The sequence below is a fragment of the Gavialis gangeticus genome, unplaced genomic scaffold (assembly GCF_001723915.1).
Source record: "Gavialis gangeticus isolate Ggan-Ray unplaced genomic scaffold, GavGan_comp1, whole genome shotgun sequence".
NCBI classification, from domain to species: Eukaryota; Metazoa; Chordata; order Crocodylia; family Gavialidae; genus Gavialis; species Gavialis gangeticus.
This window is the reverse complement of record NW_017729007.1, coordinates 4,127,870-4,148,639: the sequence shown is the minus strand read 5'-3', so window position 1 is coordinate 4,148,639 and position 20,770 is coordinate 4,127,870. Positions and strand designations below refer to the sequence as shown.

The 20,770-nt window shown below is 42.4% G+C and overlaps 1 protein-coding gene across 1 annotated transcript in view; it reads right to left on the bottom strand.

The window, feature by feature from the left end:
- Window positions 1-5,997: 5,997 nt before the first annotated feature.
- WNT16 (Wnt family member 16) overlaps window positions 5,998-20,770 on the bottom strand; it is a 16,118-nt gene continuing 1,345 nt past the window's right edge. Inside the window, exons 2-4 of the mRNA XM_019509245.1 lie at window positions 20,598-20,770; window positions 18,260-18,546; window positions 5,998-7,604 (exon numbers count right to left, since the gene is read on the bottom strand). Of these exons, the coding sequence (XP_019364790.1) occupies window positions 7,140-7,604; window positions 18,260-18,546; window positions 20,598-20,770 (925 nt within the window). The 3' untranslated portion in view covers window positions 5,998-7,139. The remainder of the gene's footprint in view (window positions 7,605-18,259; window positions 18,547-20,597) is intronic.

The following is a 20,770-nucleotide window of genomic DNA, read 5'->3' as shown; positions in this document are numbered from 1 at the left end:
TCCAGCCCCCCCGACCCCTTACTCACTGGCACTGGAGCCCTGGTGCTGAACAGGCAGCCTGGCCGGCTGGGTGTTTCAGCACCAGAGCAAGGGGCCAACCTAGGAGACGCTCTGGGAGCCAGAGTGTCTCCATGGAGGATCCAGCCTCTAGTTGCCTCAGGGCATGGTCTGGGACCGTGCCCTGCTCTGGTTTTTTTAGTTTCGGTTTTTTTAGACCCCTGGATATCCAGGGGTCTAATTTTCTCCCTGTACTGCAAGTTTGCAGTGTGGGGAACATTTTTTCATTCCCACACATGCCTCTTGCCCCACCTCAGAGAGGTTTTAGACAGGGCAAGAGGCACATGCACACTCGTCTGGATGTGCCCTGTCTGTGCTGGTACATGCTTGTTGTACATGCATCACACTGCTTCTGTTGCTGTTGGGTTTTTTTGTGTAAATTTTGCTGGTGTGCTGCAAATTTGCAGTGTGGCACACATTTTAACTTTCACTGCGTGCAGTTTGTGGCACTGCAAATCTCTTGGTTTATGAAGCTTCAGGCCACGTCCAGATCAGTTGGGGTGTGCAGTTTATGGCACCACAAATTTATGCAGTGTATGTGCTCATCCTGGATGTGGCCTGCTCATCTAGACATGGCCTGAAGCATCATAAATTTAAAATCAGCTGGTATCACGCTAAGTTATTCTGCACTTATACAGGTGATTTTTAAATTTGCAGCTCTTTGGCACAGGCATTATTTTATATTATTCTTAATTAGCGCATTGTAAACTAGTATGAATATCTTAAGGTTATGCTATTTTAAAAGTAGATTTCTAGTGCTGGACAAATAATTGTCCAATACCACAATATACTTCACCTTAAAATGCTGTTTAGAAATAAAAATACTATTGTGTTGTTTTTCAGTGACACTTCAGTTTCTCGGTTTACAGGGCCAGCTGTTTGGTGAAAGAGAATGTGGTATCATTTTAGTTATGGAACTGTTTCTCTGTAGCTGACAGGAGGCACAATGTACCTGTTAGCAAAGAAAAAAAAAGATCACCCACCAGATTATATTGCATTTTTTTTTTAACTCTTAGGTCAAAATTTCAAGTTTTTGTGGGTTTTGTTTTGGTTTGTTGTTGGGTTTTTTTGCTGTGGAGAACAGAAGTAGTCATAAAAAAAAACTTTTACCAGCTGTTCTCAGAGCTGTTATAGAGAGGTTACAATTTTCAGAGCTGTTAGAAAGAGGTTACAAAAATATTTCCCAATGGTATATTGCAAATTTGTGGACATTAAAAACACTATTTTGGCATACACACATTGGTACTTTGATGATAAAAGAAATCTGATAAACTGATGAATGTTTAAGTCATAATGGGGAAAACTACATAGCTCTAACAAGTTAACTTCACAGCTGAAAAATGGTCAAACTCTGAGCCAGATTCTGATCTTGTATATGAAAAGAAATTTGCTATTGAACTTCCTCGGGTCAAGTCGAATTACAAATTTAATAAAATGCATAACTACGTTATCCATGAAGTTATGACAAGGACTTGGACTTTTATTTGGTTTCTAAGGAGTATATCTAATTAATGTGCATGCTTCTTAAAAGGTAGTAACTCTGCTGGCATCTTTCTTTATTGCAGCCCATTGTTGAGAAAACTAGCTAAATGTTAGCTGCCATACATCAGGAGCAAAGCATTTGAATTAGCTGCTTGATTCCAGATTCCAGCCTGGACCAGAATTATTACAAATCGCTGTGATCAGATATGGGTAAAATGAATTGCAGTGTTGCATTCCACGTTTTTAACCCTCCTCGTAATCCAAAGTACTGATTCTGATCTCATTCTGTACTGCTATAAAATGTAAATGAGTTGAATTATAAATATGAGTCAATGCATTGGAGTTAACACCTGTGATGAATTTGCTAGCTGTCTGCAAAGAATCACATTTGCTTTCCGGAAATACAAACCACAACATTCCATGTTTTAGAAATGCTTTTTTTTTTTTAGCTTAGTTGATTGATTAGTTATTTTATATTATCACTTGTGTTAAAAAAAAAAGAAGGGGAATTTAGAAGAATGCTTTTTTAGTGCTGATATAAATATTAAATAATAATATTAAAGTCAGTCACCATGCAGTGGTAACTGACAATCTGCATTTTTCATTATAAGGTGATAAGGAAACAATTGCATTAACCTAGTAATGGACAGAAAACTGGACTGAGACTTAGCACATCTGGATTCTGTTCCCGGTTCTATCGCTGTCTCCCTGACTTCAAGCAAGACACTCCCCTTTCCTCTGCCTCAGGTTTTCCGTCTGTAAAATGGGAATAATAACAGCCATCTTTCATAACACTTTAGATTCTAAGGATGAAAAGAAATTTGTATTTGTGCTAGCTCTAATTAACCTCAACGGTATTTCCTAGGAAGTGCTAACACACCAACAATAAGTGCTGTACCAACACTTATAATTTCTAATTTATCTCTCCTTTTTGAACTCTGCTTTCTGAACATCCTTTCATAGCATCTGATGAAGTGAACTTGGGTTCACAAATGCTTGTGCACTCTCTCTTTCTCTCTCTCTATACACACACACACACACACAATTTTATTTATTTAACCTGTAAAGGTACATATCTAGTCTGTCTTGTGACTGACTTCAGGCTAACTACCTATCCCAAATTATACAAGCATCATGCAAACCAGCCCTATTTAATTTGGCATATCTCTTTATATTCTCCTTTTATTTGTGCTTAGATTTTGGAAATGATATTCTCAAAGAGAAACTATGTATTCCAATCATAGATGGAAGAATTGTAATGCCATACTGAGGGACTTGATGACTTGGGAAATCTCTTCCAGTTGCATGGTCCTGCTGTAAAAGTTAATGGACCTGATCCTCCTGAAACAGTCACTGGTTCACCTGACTGTCAGCACGCCATGAACAGCTCAGGTCTTTTCCTAAACCCAAGGCTCTGCAGAGCCAGTGCCCACAATCACCTGGTTGTTGGCACTAGCCTGGGACAGCGCTGGGTCTGGAACCAGACCTAGGGCTGTTTGGGGCTGATGCAGATAATCAGCTGATGGTCAGCACTGTCCCTGAGCAGTCCAAGGTCTTGGATAACCTCTAGCCCAATCCTTGGGATCAGGCTGAGAGCAGCTCCGACTCCTCCCTTGAGGCTGCCTATACCCAATCCCTCAGCTGAGGTCTGGGACAGGGCTGTCTCTTGCCTGACCCACAGGTAGAATTTGGATATGAGGAATTATATGCGCCAACCTAAACACTGTATGCTCTGCTGTGCATATCCAGTATGGCAGAACTCACAATGCTTGGGGCAGGATATCAGATTCCTCAGATCCTAATCACACCATTCTTCTAACGTCTGCCAGAGACCCAAGTGAAATATGTGTATGGATAACACACCCCTTCCGCTCCCCACCCCCAGTTACTGTAACATCAATAATTGGAGGTGTTAAGTGCACAAACACCTATACATGATTCACAAGAATCATAGAAACATAGAACTGGAAGGGACCTGTAAGATCATCAAGTCCAGTCCCTTGACGTGGGCAGGAAGTTATTGGGCTCAGATGAGCTCAACAAGGTGCCTATCCAGCCTCATCTTGAACACCTCCAAGGGGAGTGATTGCACCGTCTCTGCTGGGAGTGTGTTCCAGGTTCTGGTGACCTTTACAGAGAAGTTTTTCCTTATGTCCAACCTGCATTTACTCTCATTTGCTCTCTATTAGTTTATGCCCATTGGTCCTCATCCTCCCTTGAGGTGTCCTCCTGAATAGTTGTTCTCCTAGTTCTCGATGCTCCCCTCTGATGTGCTTGTAAGCAGCTATCAAGTCATCTCTCAGCCTTCTTTTGCTCAGACTAAACAGGCCCAGTTCCTGGAGTCGCTCCTCATAGGGCCTACCCTACATGCTCTTAACCATATGGGTGGCCCTTCTTTGTACCCTCTTGAGCTTATCCACATCCTCCTCAAAGTGCGGTGCCCAGAACTGGGCAAAGTACTCCAGCTGAGGCACCCAAGATGAACCCAGAGGTTTCAAATAGAAATCCATAGTGCCAAAAACATTTCTGATCTGCTATAGTCTTTCTGAGTACTTTGCAGCAGAAGAATCACTTTATTATTTTTCCTTAGTCAAAAATTAAGTGAAAGCTAAAAGCTGGCATTTTCTGAGGTGTCCCAAAAGGCTGAGAACCAGAAGTTTAAAACTCTGAGATCTGGACCCAAAGTTTTAACTATTAAAGTTAAACTATTAAAACAATGAAAATTAGATATTCATCCCCCAAAGTAGTTTTGGAGATCTTACCCTACCATCCCTATTTGTTTTTAAAAATGACTGTTAGTGTAAGAAATGTCCATAGGTAAAATCCTAGTCTTATTAAAGTCAGTGGGGATCTTGTCATTTGCTGTAATGAGCCAGGATTCCTCTGTACCATAAATGAAAATACAAAGAAACTCACTAAGTTGATCATTTTAAAAAATCCAAACAGCAGTTTCTTGACAATGTGTCATAATCGGTATATTAGCTGAAATATATAAAAATCCCCTGAAAATAAGAAATAAATCATTTATGTACTTGCTCAAATAATTTTTCCCCTGCACAAGCAAATTAAAGTCAGTTTAAAACTACTCCAGTAGTAAGAGACTTAATGAACAAATGTCAGAGGTAATATTATCATGCTAGTTCTAGGAACTTAATACAGGGGTCTCTGAACCTTTAACATAGCTTTCATAATTTAAATATTTACAAAATATAATTTTTTTGTCTTATCAAAAATACGTATCCATACATTTAAACAAAACAAAGCCTTGCGCACACTGCTTTTAAAGCCAGTTTTTAAAAATTACATTAAAAAAATTAATGCTTTGCCCGGACATAAAAATCAAATGGGACCAAAAGTATAAAAACGTTATTGGTAACAGCTTAAATATTTTAATGGTGCGAGCCAAGCTATACAAGACATTGTGAAGAGAAACTTGCTTTAAAGCAACATTGGTTGTGGAACAAATGAATGAAATGTTCTAAGTACTGTACTTACGAAAAAGGCTGAAAAATACAGTTCAGGTTTTGACGTTTCTTTCCCTTTTTGACAAATTTCTTTGGTCTGCATTCCGCATTGGAGTGTGGACAGGCACAGAGAGAAAAAACACTGAGCTACCACCTGCTGCCAATAGTGATTCATTAATCACAGGCCACCGATGAAGGAAGCAGTGGGGCTGAAGGCTTGTTGACTGGTCACACCAATATACGCAATGTAGGCTAAGTGCAAGCAGTCAAAAAGCCTGAGGCAGAACCACTTCAATCTAGGCAGCTTCCTCCAAGCTGTGTACGTTGAACTGATAACCAACTGAGCTGACATTCAGCTTTCACCTGGGACAGGTGGGAGAGGTCTGCACTGACCCAGGCCAGCAGGCGGGGGACTACAGCACGTCTCTCAGCCTGCTGGCCATTGCAGCCCAGACAACCCCCTGCTGTCCCCCCACAGCCCCCTGTCCAGGTGTTGGCCCACCTTGGGGGAGCCTCCCCCTCAGGCGGCTTCCCATAGCCTGACTTCCCCAGCCCAGGCAGCCCTAGGGACCTGAGGGGAAGCTCCCTCCCTCCTGTGGCAACTGCTGAAGCAATCGGAAGGTGAGAAGGGGGAGGGGAGAGGGCTTCCAAGGGTCAAAAAGCCCCCACCACAAGGGCTTTCCTTCCCCCCACGTGCTGTGTAGACCCTGGCTAGGGAGGTCTGGGGGTCCTGCCCCCCCATCCCTATGGGCTGAAGGATGCAGGCAGGCAGCAGGCTAAGGAGCAGAGGGGTGAGGAAGTCCCTGCTCCACTGAAGCAGACAGCACAGCCCAGGGCTGCAAAGCATCCTGGGATGCTGGAGGACTGTGAGTTAACTTGAACTTGGAAGGGAACTGAGACAGAAGTTCCATAAACCAGTTTGACCTAAATCAGTTAAGTTTGATACTACATCCAACCAGGTTTATTTTAAACTGGTTTTGGCTTTTGAAAGTGGTTTATGTGCACTGAACTTCTGTTCTGTTACAGGCTTAAACCAGTTTCCAATCACTTAAACCAGTTTATGAGTATGGAACCTTAAGGATCTGGCTGCAGGAGATTTTGTTTCCGATACCAGAACACATTTCTGTCCCAGACACCTGACTCTCCTTTTAGTTCTTCTAAGCATATTGGAGCCTGGGAACCTCCTAAACATGGTTGCTATTATATATACCAGGGGTTCCCAAGCTCTGGCACATGCACTCCTGGGAGTATGCAAGGTATCTCTGGGGGTATGTGGGAGATATTGTGTAATGGCAGATTTAATTTTCATTATAATAACAACTGGCATTTAAGGAGTTAAAAGATAAACTATTTGCTGCTAGGCATATGTGGGAGCTGGTAAATCTGGAAGGGGATATGTAATAAGAAAAAGTTTGGGAACCTCTGCGATACACTATTTGCATTTAGCAGAAGGTACTCCAGCATCTTTTAGCTGGCCATGCATGGCACAAACCCAAACATACCATTGTTCCCACCAACCATGGGGGCTTCATTGGCTTTACTTATGTTGCTGAGCTTCTTTATAGTATGTGGTAGCCTCTCTACACACTTGTTTTGCAAACACTGTATACTCAACTTAGAGCTTTGCTACCACATTTCGTTCAGCAGTTTACAGGAAGGAGTCACACACGTGTGTATCTATCCTGTTGACAGCCTCCATTCTTAAAAATATGGGAGAAAGGATTACATCTGACACTTTTTAAATGTCCAGTATCCTTGCGGCCTCTAACTACTAAGATCTCCTTGTTTTTACTCCACCATATAACACTTTTAATACTGTTCTTGATCCTAACTGTGCCATGGCTGTCGCTCACTTTAAAAGTTTAATATCTGCTGTTAGCCACACACTGATGCATTCATATATGTCATCCAGCTACCCAGACTCTTTGGAGAACCAGAAGTTTTTTGCTGTTGCTTCTATCATTTTGTGCAGGCTACTAATCATCTTACAATTCTTTTTTAGTTAATAACCAAAATATTTGAAATAGGGCACTTCTTTAATCGCTCAGACAAGCTGCCGTCCTTGTAAGTCCCACACAGGAAAAATGAGTACTACTTTGCAGCATGTTTTTGCGTTGTTCTCCAAGGTAGATAGGCTTATTTGCAGGTATGTACATCAGTCATGCTTTCACACCGCCTACATCGTACGTAGCAGCACCAAACAAACTTGCATTCACATCTTTCTACATGCCTGACCACATGGGTGTTGTAGCCACGCCCACAGCAGAGGAGATTGCATCCATCAGGTCCCTCCGATGTGCGGTTGCATTCCCTTCCCTGTGTCCCGCGGATTCCCAGTTTACGATCTTCAACACAATAATTAGGAGACTTGTTTATGTAGAGTAGATCTTCTTTGTGGACAGGTATTTTTCGATGGTTTTTTTCTTTCCTGAGGATCTTTTTTTTCAGTCTGTCCGATATCTGTATACTGTTTTCATATTTATCTTTTAAAAAACGGCCAACTTTTTCAAATGGTGACATAGTTTTCCAACAAGTTTTCACAGCACAGGACCCAGAAACTCCATGACAGCGGCAGTCCACTGACATCAACTTTGCTACAGCCTGAAAACAAGTCAGGAACATTATTTAGGCCTATTCTCCATTCACTAGGAAAACTTCTAGGCAATGATGATCCATAAGCCTCCAACAACTTTGGCTAGGATGATTATCCCTACTTGACCAATGGGGAAATGGGATATATAGAGAGGAATATATTTTACAAGGTGATCTCCCATTCTCAGTGTCCAATTTGAGACACACCCACAGCCTGTTTCAGAGGTGCTGAGCCCAAGTACATGGACAAGACCAAACAGGTTGTTAGGCTTCTAATAGTAATAGTGAAAAAATATATTTATGTCTTATTTTGTACCCTGAAGGATTCCAAATTACTAAAAAGTATGCTTGCTTTGTTGCTTTTCTCACCACTGAAACACAGCTATCTCTTGGGGAACATAGTGGTAATGTTCAGCCACGCAGATCTGAATGGGAGGGGATTTATAGTATCTAAATACATGCAGCTCATTTAGATTCAGTTGTTTGGGGACAGTCCCTGGTGATTATCATATTTGCAGAATCAAACTTACTGTTGAGAAAGGTAGGGTAGGTTTGCTATACTTGCTTTTTGTTGTAAGTGTAATTTTTTTCCAATTACACAAATATTAGTTAGGACATTTTCATAGTCTCACACAGATTTTCTTGTATTTTTTAATATTTTATAGCTATTAGCAGAGTTAATGTTTTCATATTTTGAAAATGACTCCTTGGAGAGGAATAAGTTGGAAATCCTTGTAGATGCCAGACCTAGACTTCTGGAAACCTGTCTGCAGGGCAAAGGGGGTCTACAGCCTTTATTAGACTTCTGCAACAGACAAGAATTTGGGCAGTTTATATTGGAATCAGCATCAAAAAACTGTAGACTAAATAAAGTAGTAACTTTCTACTAGGACTTCAACTCAGAGCTTCAGCAGATAATGAATGTAAGAGATTCAGAGGAAACCATTATAGATAGTTATAATATACAAGTAAACAATTAGGTTTCTTTATTGACCCATTTGATGCACAGCTGTAAGAAAAGATCTGAACAATACATACACTTCGACTTTAAGTTACTTTCTCGTCTTTCTAATTTTTTTTTAAATTTCTACATTAACAGTCCCTCATATGGAGGCACTGTTCACTAGTGTAAAAAGCCCACTTTACAGCAGTCAATTGTGCCCAGCTTTTCCCCCTGCACCCTGCTTCCAACAATAAATGTATGCATCTTTAAATCACCAAAATGGATACAGATGAGCTTGTTTCAAAGCACTGTTTGAAGGGTTTAGAAGGGCTATATTTTAAGATAATTACCACCGGAACCAGCAACTTTTCTTTAAAGTCTTTATGCAGCAAAGTAGATACATTTTAATGCGTGCTTTAACAAAGGTTCAAAAGAGAATGTATTCCTCATAGCAACCAAGCACAAAAAGGACAGGAGTCAGCTAGTCAAGTTTAGTGCGTTTGGACATCTTTACAAATAATATTCTGATCTTAGAAAAACTGTACTGGAACAACAACTTTGGCATTAAAACAGAAAGAAAAGTCTTCCTTCTAAGAACCACTTCCTCCACAATGTTCACAAATACTAACCCCAGTCAATCATATGCCTTCCTCACCCCAACATTTATTAAAAAAAAAGGAGGGGAGAAGTAGTAATTTAACACCTTCCTCAGAGCTTCTCAGAGAACCTCCCCCCTCCCCCTCCCCCCAGGAGTTGTTCTAGGCCATATTAATGCAGGTAGATCAGTGCAAATAAAAGCCTTGCAACCACTCAGAGTCAAGTGGCTTCAGTGGCAGAGGTCCATCCACATAAATACGTGAAAACCAAGAACTGTCTTTATTTGTGCCTTAACAGTACCAGCTCCTTCAAAATGCAATAGGTAATAAGGAATTGTGGACACAGAACAGAAGAAATTATCATTTCTGTTTTAAATGTTATGCTGGGACTTTACAATATGGTTATTTGGGTGGTGCTGGATTTATTGACTTTAGTGGGCAGTTGAGGAATACAAATTATTCTTGGGAAAAAAAGATATGACCATATTTGCTTGGACTTGCATATTTTTTGGTGAATGAATAGAAATTGCTAGTTGGTTGAGGTTACCAGCAAAGACAAACAAACAAGACATTCACAGAGCCATTAGAGGAAGAGTCTGTGTGCACTACCAAAAACCATTAGTTTCTACAGACTGCCCCTAGTGAAGTGAAAGAAGGGCAGAAGTAGAAGCCATTTAAGATTTGGTGGGCCACAACTGGAGAAGGGAGCCACCCGGGGTCCAAAGTGACAACAATGGTAAGCACACCCAAACGGCAGAAATGGGGTATTACAATCCATACCCCAAAGCACTCCTGGGTACTGCAGATTTGATATTCTGTTCTAGTAACATGCTAAAAAAAGAAATAAAAACCAAAAACCAATAATACAATTACCGCATACATTTGTATTTTTTAGGCACCACCCAATTTTAATATTTATTCCTATAGTTATAATTGCAGAAATACAATTGTTTCTTCAGAATCTGTTTTTGAGGAATGATTGGGCAGTTGTCATATTCAGCATTAAGACTCCACTGAGATGAGAGATTTGGCTTTGAAAGGAAAAGGCCCTTGTTACAATACAAATAATCTGGCAACAAATAAAGAGTGGTATGGAAGAGAAACAAGACTTGAAAGATGTGAATATCACAGCCACTTACAAAAGAGCATCATCCTAACTACTACTGTCCCTTACTAGTTTGTAGTATGGTTGTGCAGTTCCCAAGGAGACCGAGATCAAGTTGTGTTATATTTTATACAGACATAACCTATATTTTTGCATCATAGCCTATGAAGTGTAAATAATGGAAGAAAATGTGGAATTTATAGAGTTCTTCTTTTGGGGAATGAGTCCTTGCATACTTGTCACAATCAGGCAGGGTGATTCTGCTGGATGAGCTAAAATTATCCATATATAGGCTGTGATGGGCACTAGGCCCAGTCCTTAGTTATTTGAAGCTATCTGTACAACCTCTATCATGGGCAAGCAGTTTGACAGGCTACTCCTAGAGTCACCCTGTGAGAGAAATCCAACAGAAATTACAGATCAGCTACCATCTTGCTTTGTTGTAGGTTGTTGCTTCTCAACTGTTGGTGTGTCAACACAGACTCCTTTCAAATTGGATGTTAAGATATCTCTTTATACCATTTGTACTGGCAACTATGGTAACAGTTGCTTTCCTTTAGCTGACCATAAAATATGGCCTTGCACTCTCAAATCAGCCATATGAACAAGGTGTCCAACCAGTAAAGCTGAACTTAAGAACATAAACATTTAAATGCTGAACATCTGACAACTAGGGATTTTGATATTGGGAAGGTTGTCCTGCTGTTTAATAGCAAAAAAACAGGCTGAAGACAACTCAGTCAGTTCCAGTTGCACTGTAAGTGGCGGCAGTAGGTCATCCAGGCCTAACAAGATAAGAGAACTGACAGCACAGCTGCCCAACTGATGCCAGCTTAATGTATAAATTCATCTCTCTGTGGTCCTACAGTTGATAGGACACTATTCTAAAATACACATTTATTAGTCCCCTTTATTAAGAGGGATTAGTCACTTTTATATGGTAGCTTACCTTGTATGCTAAACCTCTACATGAACTTAAGAAGTACTGTTAAATTGTAATAACCAGATGGACATGTGCAACCATCAGCACAGATTAGGGCAGTTTCTTTAAACTGATTGTAAAACCTCAGTAATAGGCTGTGTAAGCAGAGAGAAGAACTGAATGTCGTCAAAGAGGAGCTTTCCGGTGAAAAGTTCTGCTACTTTACATGAAATGCTGCTGCTACTGAAGTGCTACAGGCTGGAAAAAGAACCCAACAGCAAACAAAAACTAAACATTTTCCTTCAGTGCAAAACTGAATAAATGTCGTCAGTATCACAAGATGCTTCTACTGGCACAACCAATAAAAACCACCATGGAAAGAGCATGGAAGCCAGAACACATCTGGCACCATGTGTGACCAAAGAGTGGTCCAGTATCTTGCCATTTTCCACTACTCAGCCATCATCCCATCATGGCAGCACCAAGTGACACCTCTGGATGTGGAACATCCAAAAGGTGTACACACATTTTTAGTGAAGTGAAACATTTAGTGTCAAAAGCTTTAAGTTAGGTCAATGAATGCCATGTAAAAATTACACTTTTGTTTCTGAAACTTTTCCTGAAAGTAATGATCTTTGTGATGAGAAGCAGGAGCTGGAAAGAAGGAACTCCATACAGGCAATCCCTGCTTAGCACTCTCATTTGGTCCCTGAAAAAGCAAGCGTTAAGTGAATCTAGCATTAAGTGAAACCAAATGTACGGCAACCACAAGTGTTATAGTGAAACTTGCTAAGCACTAAGTGAAATCAGGTATCAATTTCAAAATGAGCGTTATAGTGAAACGGTTCCAAGCAAAGAAGCATTAACAGGGGGTTGCCTGTAGTAGAACTCCACAGGACTACAAAGGTCTGCTCTAAGGATTATATTCCAGGTATTTTAAAAAGTTATTGAAGAGACTGCAGGCTCTGTTCCTTTGCTGCAGTAGAAGGAAGCTAAAACTTGCCACATGGTGTATGAACTACAGATTTCCATTGTAAATACTTGAAGAGGACTCAAACTGTCAAACTAGTGATGGACTTCAAAGAGCTTGTGTGACCTATAAAGATTTCAGACACCATTCCACAGAGCCTAAGAAAAATCAAATCCATGAAGAGAAGGAGAGAAGAGCACTAGGTGAGTGGGTTTATGTGCATGCAGAAAATTGTAACTAAAACTTGCCATAGGGAAACCTGAAAAAGTACTGAAGTCTTGAAAATGATTTTTGCTGTTGTTTCAAGAAATAAACAAGGAAAAGAAGTAAACAGTTATGTATTTGTGTATACACACACAAATAGAGAAATCTACTACATATTTTCATTTAAATGATTTTCTGTTATTCTCCCATAGGATAGTATTTATTAATATGAATGTTTGTATACCTATACATCCTATCCTATACCTAAAAGCCTAACCTTTGTGCTGTGAAACATGCAAAAGTTAAGGGGAAAGAATGGTTATACCCAACATTAGCTTTTTTCCTTCTCAAAGCATGTTACACAAGTTATAGGCCTTAATCTTGAGACTTTATACACATGCATAGCCTCAGTAAAAGGAATGATACATGCGTTTGAGGACTGCACAATTTATCTGTGTAACCACAGTTCTTCCCCCTACTGCAACCAGTGGGTGCATCTCCACAAGATGTTTACTACACAATAGAATAGTTAGCTGTGCAGTAAACACCTTGGTGTCCACACATGCACCCCTATTAGGCTGCAGTAAACTAATTTACTGTACAGCAGGATAGCATTTGTATTTACAAGTACTATCCTGCAGTGGAGTAAAAGAAACTCTGCAGCAGTGCATGTGTAGATGCTGTTCCAGCTAGCAGGGGCACAAGGGTGCTTCAGTGTGGAGGTTGCCTGCCAACTATTCCCACAATGAAAACACCTTCATGCCCCAGCCTACCCCTCCATAGCACATTGAGCCACAGGGAGCAGCCTGGGCTGACAGGCTGACCCTCCAGGCCCCCTGCCAGCCAGGGCAGCTCTGACCCAGCTCAATATGCTGTGCTCCCAGGCACACATTCAAATGGCAATACACTCTGGAGATTATTGTTTTGTATTAATTGCACATGTAGACATGCAATTACTTAAAGACAGTGAGTACCTAAATGCTTTTTCCCCCACCTCCCTGTATCATTCTTTATGATACAGGATGCTTCATCTATATTAAAAACAAAGAAACTGTAAGAACAGTACTTATAAAATCCAATTTCAAGAACAAACCATCATGAAATAAAGTTCTATAACAAAGGCCAAACTTTTTAAAAGTTTGAGTGTCTAATACTGCTAGCTCCAGACAGGCCTGTATGTCTATGGAGCACACCGGTGTGTTGTGTAGCTACACTAGGTTGGATCCTGGAAGCAGAATGGTTATATCAAACAGAACTCCATCTGAACTAGTTGGTCCATGCCACTGCAGTTATACCGCTTCCGATTCTTGATCCAATACAAGCATCTCTACACACTGGTACATTGCACCATGTGGGCACACCATATATGGCAAGGGATCTGCAGACTTCTTGGATTTCAATAGGAAAAAGAAAACCCAGGGAAAATAAAGTGCTTGCTCCCTAGAGGGCTGCTGCCCTGCTCCTTGCTGCTGATTGGCTTTGAGGTCTGCCTGTCATGTGGCCTGGCCCCTCTCCAATTGGCAGTGAGGGGTGGGCCTGCATGACAGACATTCCCTTGCAGCCAGTCAGTGGTGAGGAGCAGGGCCGCATGGTAAGCAGCCTGCATAGCTAATCAGCTGAGTGGCAGGGGCACCAGGGTCCCCTGGCCAGAGCCATGTGGGGTAGGGGGCAGGTCCCTGTTGTTCTCTGTTTGCAAAGTGGATGCCAGACCCTCACTGTGACCCCTAAAATCAGGGGGCAGCCCCCTCAAATTTGGTAGGTCCCAATATATGGCCCTCATTTAGTATTATCAGATCACATCACAAATGACAAAGTATATTTGTCCTGCGAGATGTAGTAGAATTATTTCCTCCCACTTCATTCAGATATTTCCAGGAGCAATGATTTGAAACCAACTCTCCCATATCCCAGGAAAGCGGTCTAACCACCAGGCTGCAAATTCAAAGCGTCTCCTTATCCCTGTCTGGCCCAAAGAATATTTATAGGAAGTGGAACAATTCCCATATGAAAAGTTAAGAAAGTCCTATCCTAGAGTAGAGGAGAGGTTTGAGTACCGTTTTGGAATACGAGATGTAGGTTTGAGCCTCCTCAGAAAGAGATAGAAATTGACCCTGCATCTATCACATCCTGCATGAACGCAGGTCCCAGTCCAGTAGATGTGATCTAGGACTGCCTACTGGATTGGTCCTGAAGGCATCAGCTCCCCCATCTATTTTGTGGATTCTGATAGGATTTATGCACAAGCTGGGTACGCAGCCACTTGGTGCCATCCAAATGTACACAGCTTTAGACATACTCAAAGAACTTTAGATGGTGTCTCTAGGGCAAGGGGGTACTTAACAGGGGTTTAGAGGATCAACATTTAGGACTTGGGCTCATAAAGTAGTAGCTTCCTCACTTCAAGCAGCTTCCCATGTCATGTGCTGGCTATTGTGGATCTCACTTTTAGAGACTTTTAAGAGCATGTCCATCTGCTTTCATGGCACCACTCTCAAGCATGCCCTGTCCCCCCAACCTCTCCCCCCTACTCCAGGGGTGACTCCCACTGCTGTTGATTGTGGCCCCGAGGGATCCCCTCCACAATGTCTTCCTCTTCTTATTTCCAAGTTTGACAATAGGCAGAACCAGAGACAGCAGTGCATGATAAAGCACCAGGGGAAATAGTTGCCTAGATTCATAGTACACATTATATGGAAATCTACAATCTAATTAAAAATGGTGATTTTACTTAAATGTATTCATCCTGCATATAGTATTTTAAATGGAGGATTTCAGTAAACAGATCCTGTTGATATAGGCTTGAGTGATCTACCCAAGACGGACAGCAGAGAATTAAAACTTTCTCTCCCAAGGTGTAGACTCTGCCCCTGAAAAATCTGAGCTACCCCTCTTCCATGATCCTCAAGTCACAGAATCCTTCCTCTACTTTAAGTTCAACATCTTGGTGAAACTATGGGATAGAGAAACTTAAATAGGGCTCTGACTTGAGATGGGAAAGGAATTTGGAGAATTTTACGCTTACCAAACAAAAAAAAAAAATCAATATGAAGAGCTGTTCCAAACAAATGTAGTTACATAAATTCCAGAAGTACGGTCTCAAAAAGACACTTCTTTTTGTAAGATCATCATGTTTCTGATGCCTTTCATTATGAAGGGTCATAGGATAGCAATACATCTCCCAAAACATCATTGTCCCAGAACAATAGCTTCAATTCTTTCTAACAATCTTTTTAAGGATTCTGAAACTAAGAAAGAATCAGAGCAACTTGTTGCTAAATTTTAGCCTTGGTAATATCAATAGCTAGGATTTCCAACAATAGGAATGTTGCTTTCTCTTTCACTTTGGACAACAGCCACAGTATTTGCTTTATCCTACAGCTTGCAGCTATGTTACAAACTATTCACTTTATTGGAAGTCACCAAATGCTCTGCATATTTCTTTTGTGGATATTTAAAAACAAGTACATAGCTGCAAGTAATATGGCTGAAGAACTTTAAATGCTTCAAAATCATTTAATTTACTATAAAACTTAAGAATGAGAGCATACCAGTATATGCAAATACATGTTAATGGTGCACATCAAATTACCATATTTACTGGAATAAGTTTCCCCTCCAATTAGCATGGGGGAAAAGCCCCTTGTCTTATATTTGTATACAAAATAGAGGGGGGGGAGGAGGAAGCAGGCAGCTACTACAGCTCCGACTGGCCCTGAGCCTGGGTCACAGCCAGAGTTAGACCCACAGCAGCCTCCTGCCCTCTCCTCTGCAGGTTCTGCCCTCCCCTGGCCTCCTGCACCCCACTCCTACCCCCTTACTGTCAGGTACACCTCAACTCCAGGTTGAGCTGGAGTGTCACCTGGGCACAAACCACATGGAAACTCCTTAATCTGTCCAGTCAGCTCAGCAGCACCAACACTGCTGCATTGCCTACCTGCCCAAATCAGCAGTGCCAATACTGCTGCATGGCCAGGCAAGGGCTGAACTTCCATGCTCTGTGCTTGTGGACAGAGCAGTCCAAGGAGTTTCTGACAGTAAAAAGGGAGGCAAAGTCTGGGGAGTTAGGGAGGCAGGAAGGAGCAGAGACTGGAGAGGTGCAGGAAGGCTGTGGCAGGGCAGCAAAAAAGAGGGAAGGGGGTGAGGCAGAAGGCAGAGGGGCTACCTGGCTTTCCCCTGTACTCCAGCCACTGCTTTCTCTGCTTTAGCAGTGAGCGGGAAGGGGAATTCAAGACAGCGCTCCAATACTTAGATTCTATACTTGGAAAATTATAACAAATTCATAAGTTTTCCATATATAGAATCTAATTATTGGTGAGGTCGTCTTATAAATCAGGGTCATCTTATATTTGAGTAAATACGACATGATCTACAGATGGCCTAACAAGCTGGGTTGGTGCCTGGGGCAAACCCTGCAGGAAGGAGTGGGAGGGGCACATGGTTCCAAGAGCAGGGAGGTGGGGGCGCAGGTGCTGAGAGCAGGGTTCCAGGGGCACATGGCACAGGTTGAAAACAAGGAGCCAGGGAGTTGCAGGGGCATAGGTTCAAGAGCAGGGAGGAAGAAGCAGCTGCCTTACCCACACCAAGGAACAGCAGTCTTAAAACGCTGGAGTAAGCCATTCTGGAGCAGTGCCGCAAGTGACCTCTAACTGCCAGAGTCCATGCCCCAACAGCTTTGCCATGATGGGACTCCAAAACAGTCCCAGTTAAGCTGCTGCCATTGCATGAACTTGGTCCACCGTGGCTCTGTTGCTCCTAAAGAAACAGCAGCCAGGAATTGTTTTGTTGGCAATGCTGCTGGGGCCTGGACTCAGAGGGTGGGGGTGATCCCGACACCCCTCCTAGCTTGGCAAGTGTCCTTCTTGTGCAGCCCTAGTTATGCTACTGCTTTAGTGTCTTTGTCCTATGCTGTACTGAAGAACAGCATTCTGTAAGGTCCTGTGAGCTCTAGGTTTCCCACTGGGATAGATTCTGACACCTTCACACAGAATTACACCTCACTCTGAAAACCATCCCACTGATTTCAGAGTCAGATATTAGCCAGCATGAATAGAGGTTGGAGAACCTCAACACCTGCAGCAAGATTTGGCAGAACTGACTAGCCTTATTCCAAAATTGCAATCCAAATGTCAACTGTTGCTTAATCCCATTAATCATTTCCCACCTTGGTTGTAGACTTTGCTAGCTCAGAACCATCCCTGCTCAAGTAGGGAGAAACCAAATCAAGACTCCAGAAATAAGGAGGTTCTTTTACCTCAGCTCCCTAAGGAGCTCAATCCAGTAATGTTTTCAGATCATGCTTAACAATGATGAGATTAGGCAAAATAAAAGTTGTAGCTCCTTCCTTTACAAGTAGGTTGTGGTAGTACTAGCACCAGTCTCATGTAGTAGCCTGTTTACAGCACTCACCCAGGGATCTCTCAGAATCAGGCCCTATATAATCATCACCTGCTTCGAAACAGTCTTTTAATAACAGCATGTAGTTAATCATGAACAACAAACAAGACAGCATTTATGTAATAAATGAACAGAACAAACTAAGTCTGCAAGTCTGGTGTGTCATCATTCAGTATCAGAAAGGACTAAAAATGCAGCCTTCTCTAAAGAACAGAAAAGAAATCAAGCCCTAACCATTCTTCTGAGCAGGAAGTGGTTAAAACTCACTAGATGATGGACATCCAAGATAAATGTCTTAATTGTACTCATTTTGTGGGGTTTTATTTATTTAATTTAACTGTGAAGCAAGATGGACAGAAAGTAATATAGGTTTCAGCTTTGAATTTAACTGCTTTGGAGGTGTTAACCCGATTCTTGCCCTTAGCCCAATACATACTTGTTGTCAGGATCTTGCCTAATTATAGTAATGCCGTTTTTGGCAGCATAAATCTAAGGAGTCTTTGGTTCCAAGTGTAAATTGTCGTACATACCTGCCTCCCAGCCTCATTATTGTGCAGATTCATTGCCAGCAGTCCACTCCCATCTTTTCCAGTTATGTTCTTGGTAGGGCCATCTAGGAACTTTCTGCTAAATGACATTCCATAATGAATATCATCAGAGCAGCCACCCCAGTGCCAGCCTTCACTGGCTGAGCCACCATTCTGCAATTTGGTATCACAGGAGCATTCAGTCATATTTCCTGCACTGCATGATCGAGTCACAGAATGCACAAGGCCTGCTGCTGTCACTGCATATATAAATGCAGTCTCCTTGGTGCCTATAAAAGAATGCATGGAAATGTTAATTTAACCACACCATCTTCTTGCTACTTTTCACAGCTGGCTTTTAGGAGCCAAATCTCATAAGCTATTAATTCAATGGAAATAAATGTAGTCAAGTTAAATGACTTTTGCAGGGTTGCGTCACTCATTTTATGTTACTACAAAATCATCTAGAGTGCATGTTATTTTGGTAACTACTTGAAGAACTAGTCAGAAAATGGATTTTTCTTGCCATACACAATTTCAGAAATATGTTCCAGTGGAAAATGCTTTTGCTACCTTCACTGCTTTTCACCATTAATATTCATTTGAATAAGTTAAAAGAGATGCTTTGGATTAGGGAGACACCAAGCTTTAAATGCCTTTGTACCAAGCTAGACCCTATCCTATTCTGAGTGAACAACCTGGAAGCTTTTCTAATTATAACAAAAAGTTGCGGGCAGCTGCAAGAAGTTGAAAATACAACTAAGAGACCAGAGCTACATGGGTATTTCAACCACAAATCTGTTAGGCTAGTATGGCAGGGGGGAAAGCATAAAAACTCTGGGGCTACCTTTGTCCTAGTGGAAGCTTATCCATATGCCAAGGTGACCCTGTCATTTAAAAGTGTCTACAGGATCACTGTCTTCATTTTGGGTCCATGGGACTAGTCACACAGATTAAAGCTTCAAGGACATCTGTTTAAAAGAAGCATCCTTTCAGAATTTGCATCAATGTTTTACTTTCTATTATATTACACCACAGAGTTAATATTACATAGAAACAAAATGCAGTTTTGAAATATTAAATGAGGACCCCATCCTTATCTCTGGAGGCCCCTTCCAGCCCTACTTCCGCAAGCTTCTAACAGAGCTGGGTGTACTGGTATGAACAGCATAGAGATGTAAGCACGTGAAGCAAGACAATTATACTTAAAATACACTGTAGTAAAAGTATATCTTACAATAATCTAAATGAATTCTTAACGAACTGTTAGCCCAAACCAGCAGCCCTCTGTAACAATGCAAATCACACACATACCTGACAGTCTGCAGAAGCAATTGCATGGAAGTCAGTGAGGCACTACATGGCCTTAGCACACAGGAGGTACTTCCTGCAACACCAAGTCCTCTGATATTTTCACCTAATATAGGCAACTTGCCCCTACTCCGGGCTTCATATAGCCAGTTTCCACTGCCTTTGCATACAGGTAAAGACAGGCTCCTGTTTGAAGGTCTCACTTACCTGAGGCCTTAAATGACAGGTACAGAGAATAGCTTTTATGTATTTAACATTACTAAGATATTTGATTGGTAGCATTGTTAAGTAGTACAACAGCTTTGGAAGCAAACCGACATACAAGTCCATCATCAAAAGTTGGCTTTTCCTTATTTGTATTAGGGGGGATAAAAAGTGGGAAGACAAAAAATGCCAAACATGGGGGTGCTGGCACACACAGGCCTGACATGCTTACAAACCACTAATCAAAAAGAGGTTGCTCTGGCTCCACCGCATCAGGAGGCTGGAAGGAGACTGTACCCCCAAGAATATTTTGCACAGCACAATTTGAGAGGACTCTAGAAAGTTGGGTCAGCCTTTACGGCAGTACAGGTTTCCCTCGCCAACCAGGGGTTTGAGTGTCCACACTTAATACTCTGCATACCATTTTGGCTACCACACTATACAGTTTGGAGCAGCCATGGTCTTCTGTGGCCATATATCAGCCCACCACCTGCCATTTCCCCCCCTAAGCCTTTACGTCTTGCCAAGCACAGGAACCTGACCCCGCGGTTGGCCAGGGAAACCTGGTTCCTGACGTGTGTGCGGTTGCTCAGCACCCAGGGGCGCAGCGGGGAGCAGCGCGGGGACCCGAGGGCCGGTCTGGCACTGGGTGCAGCTCAGCACCAAGCCGCGTCGCCCACAGCGCGGAAGCAGCAAGCCCGGGCTCCACCTCGCAGCACAACGCGACACCTGCCACAACCCGCGTTGCTCCGGCCGCCAGCGGCTTCATCAGCCCCGGACTGCTTCTCTGCCCCTGCAGCCCGGCCCGGAGCACGGCACGACTCACCGCTGCTCAGCTCGTAGGCGGCGGGCGCCGGGGCCGGGCCGAGGGCGCAGTCCCAGCGCTCGTGGCGGAACTGGCTGCGGCACTCGCGGAGGCCGAGGCGGGCGCCGTCGCGGACGCTGGGCAGCAGGTGCGGCTTCCTCCGGCACAGCTCCTTCTGCCGCCCGCTCAGCGGC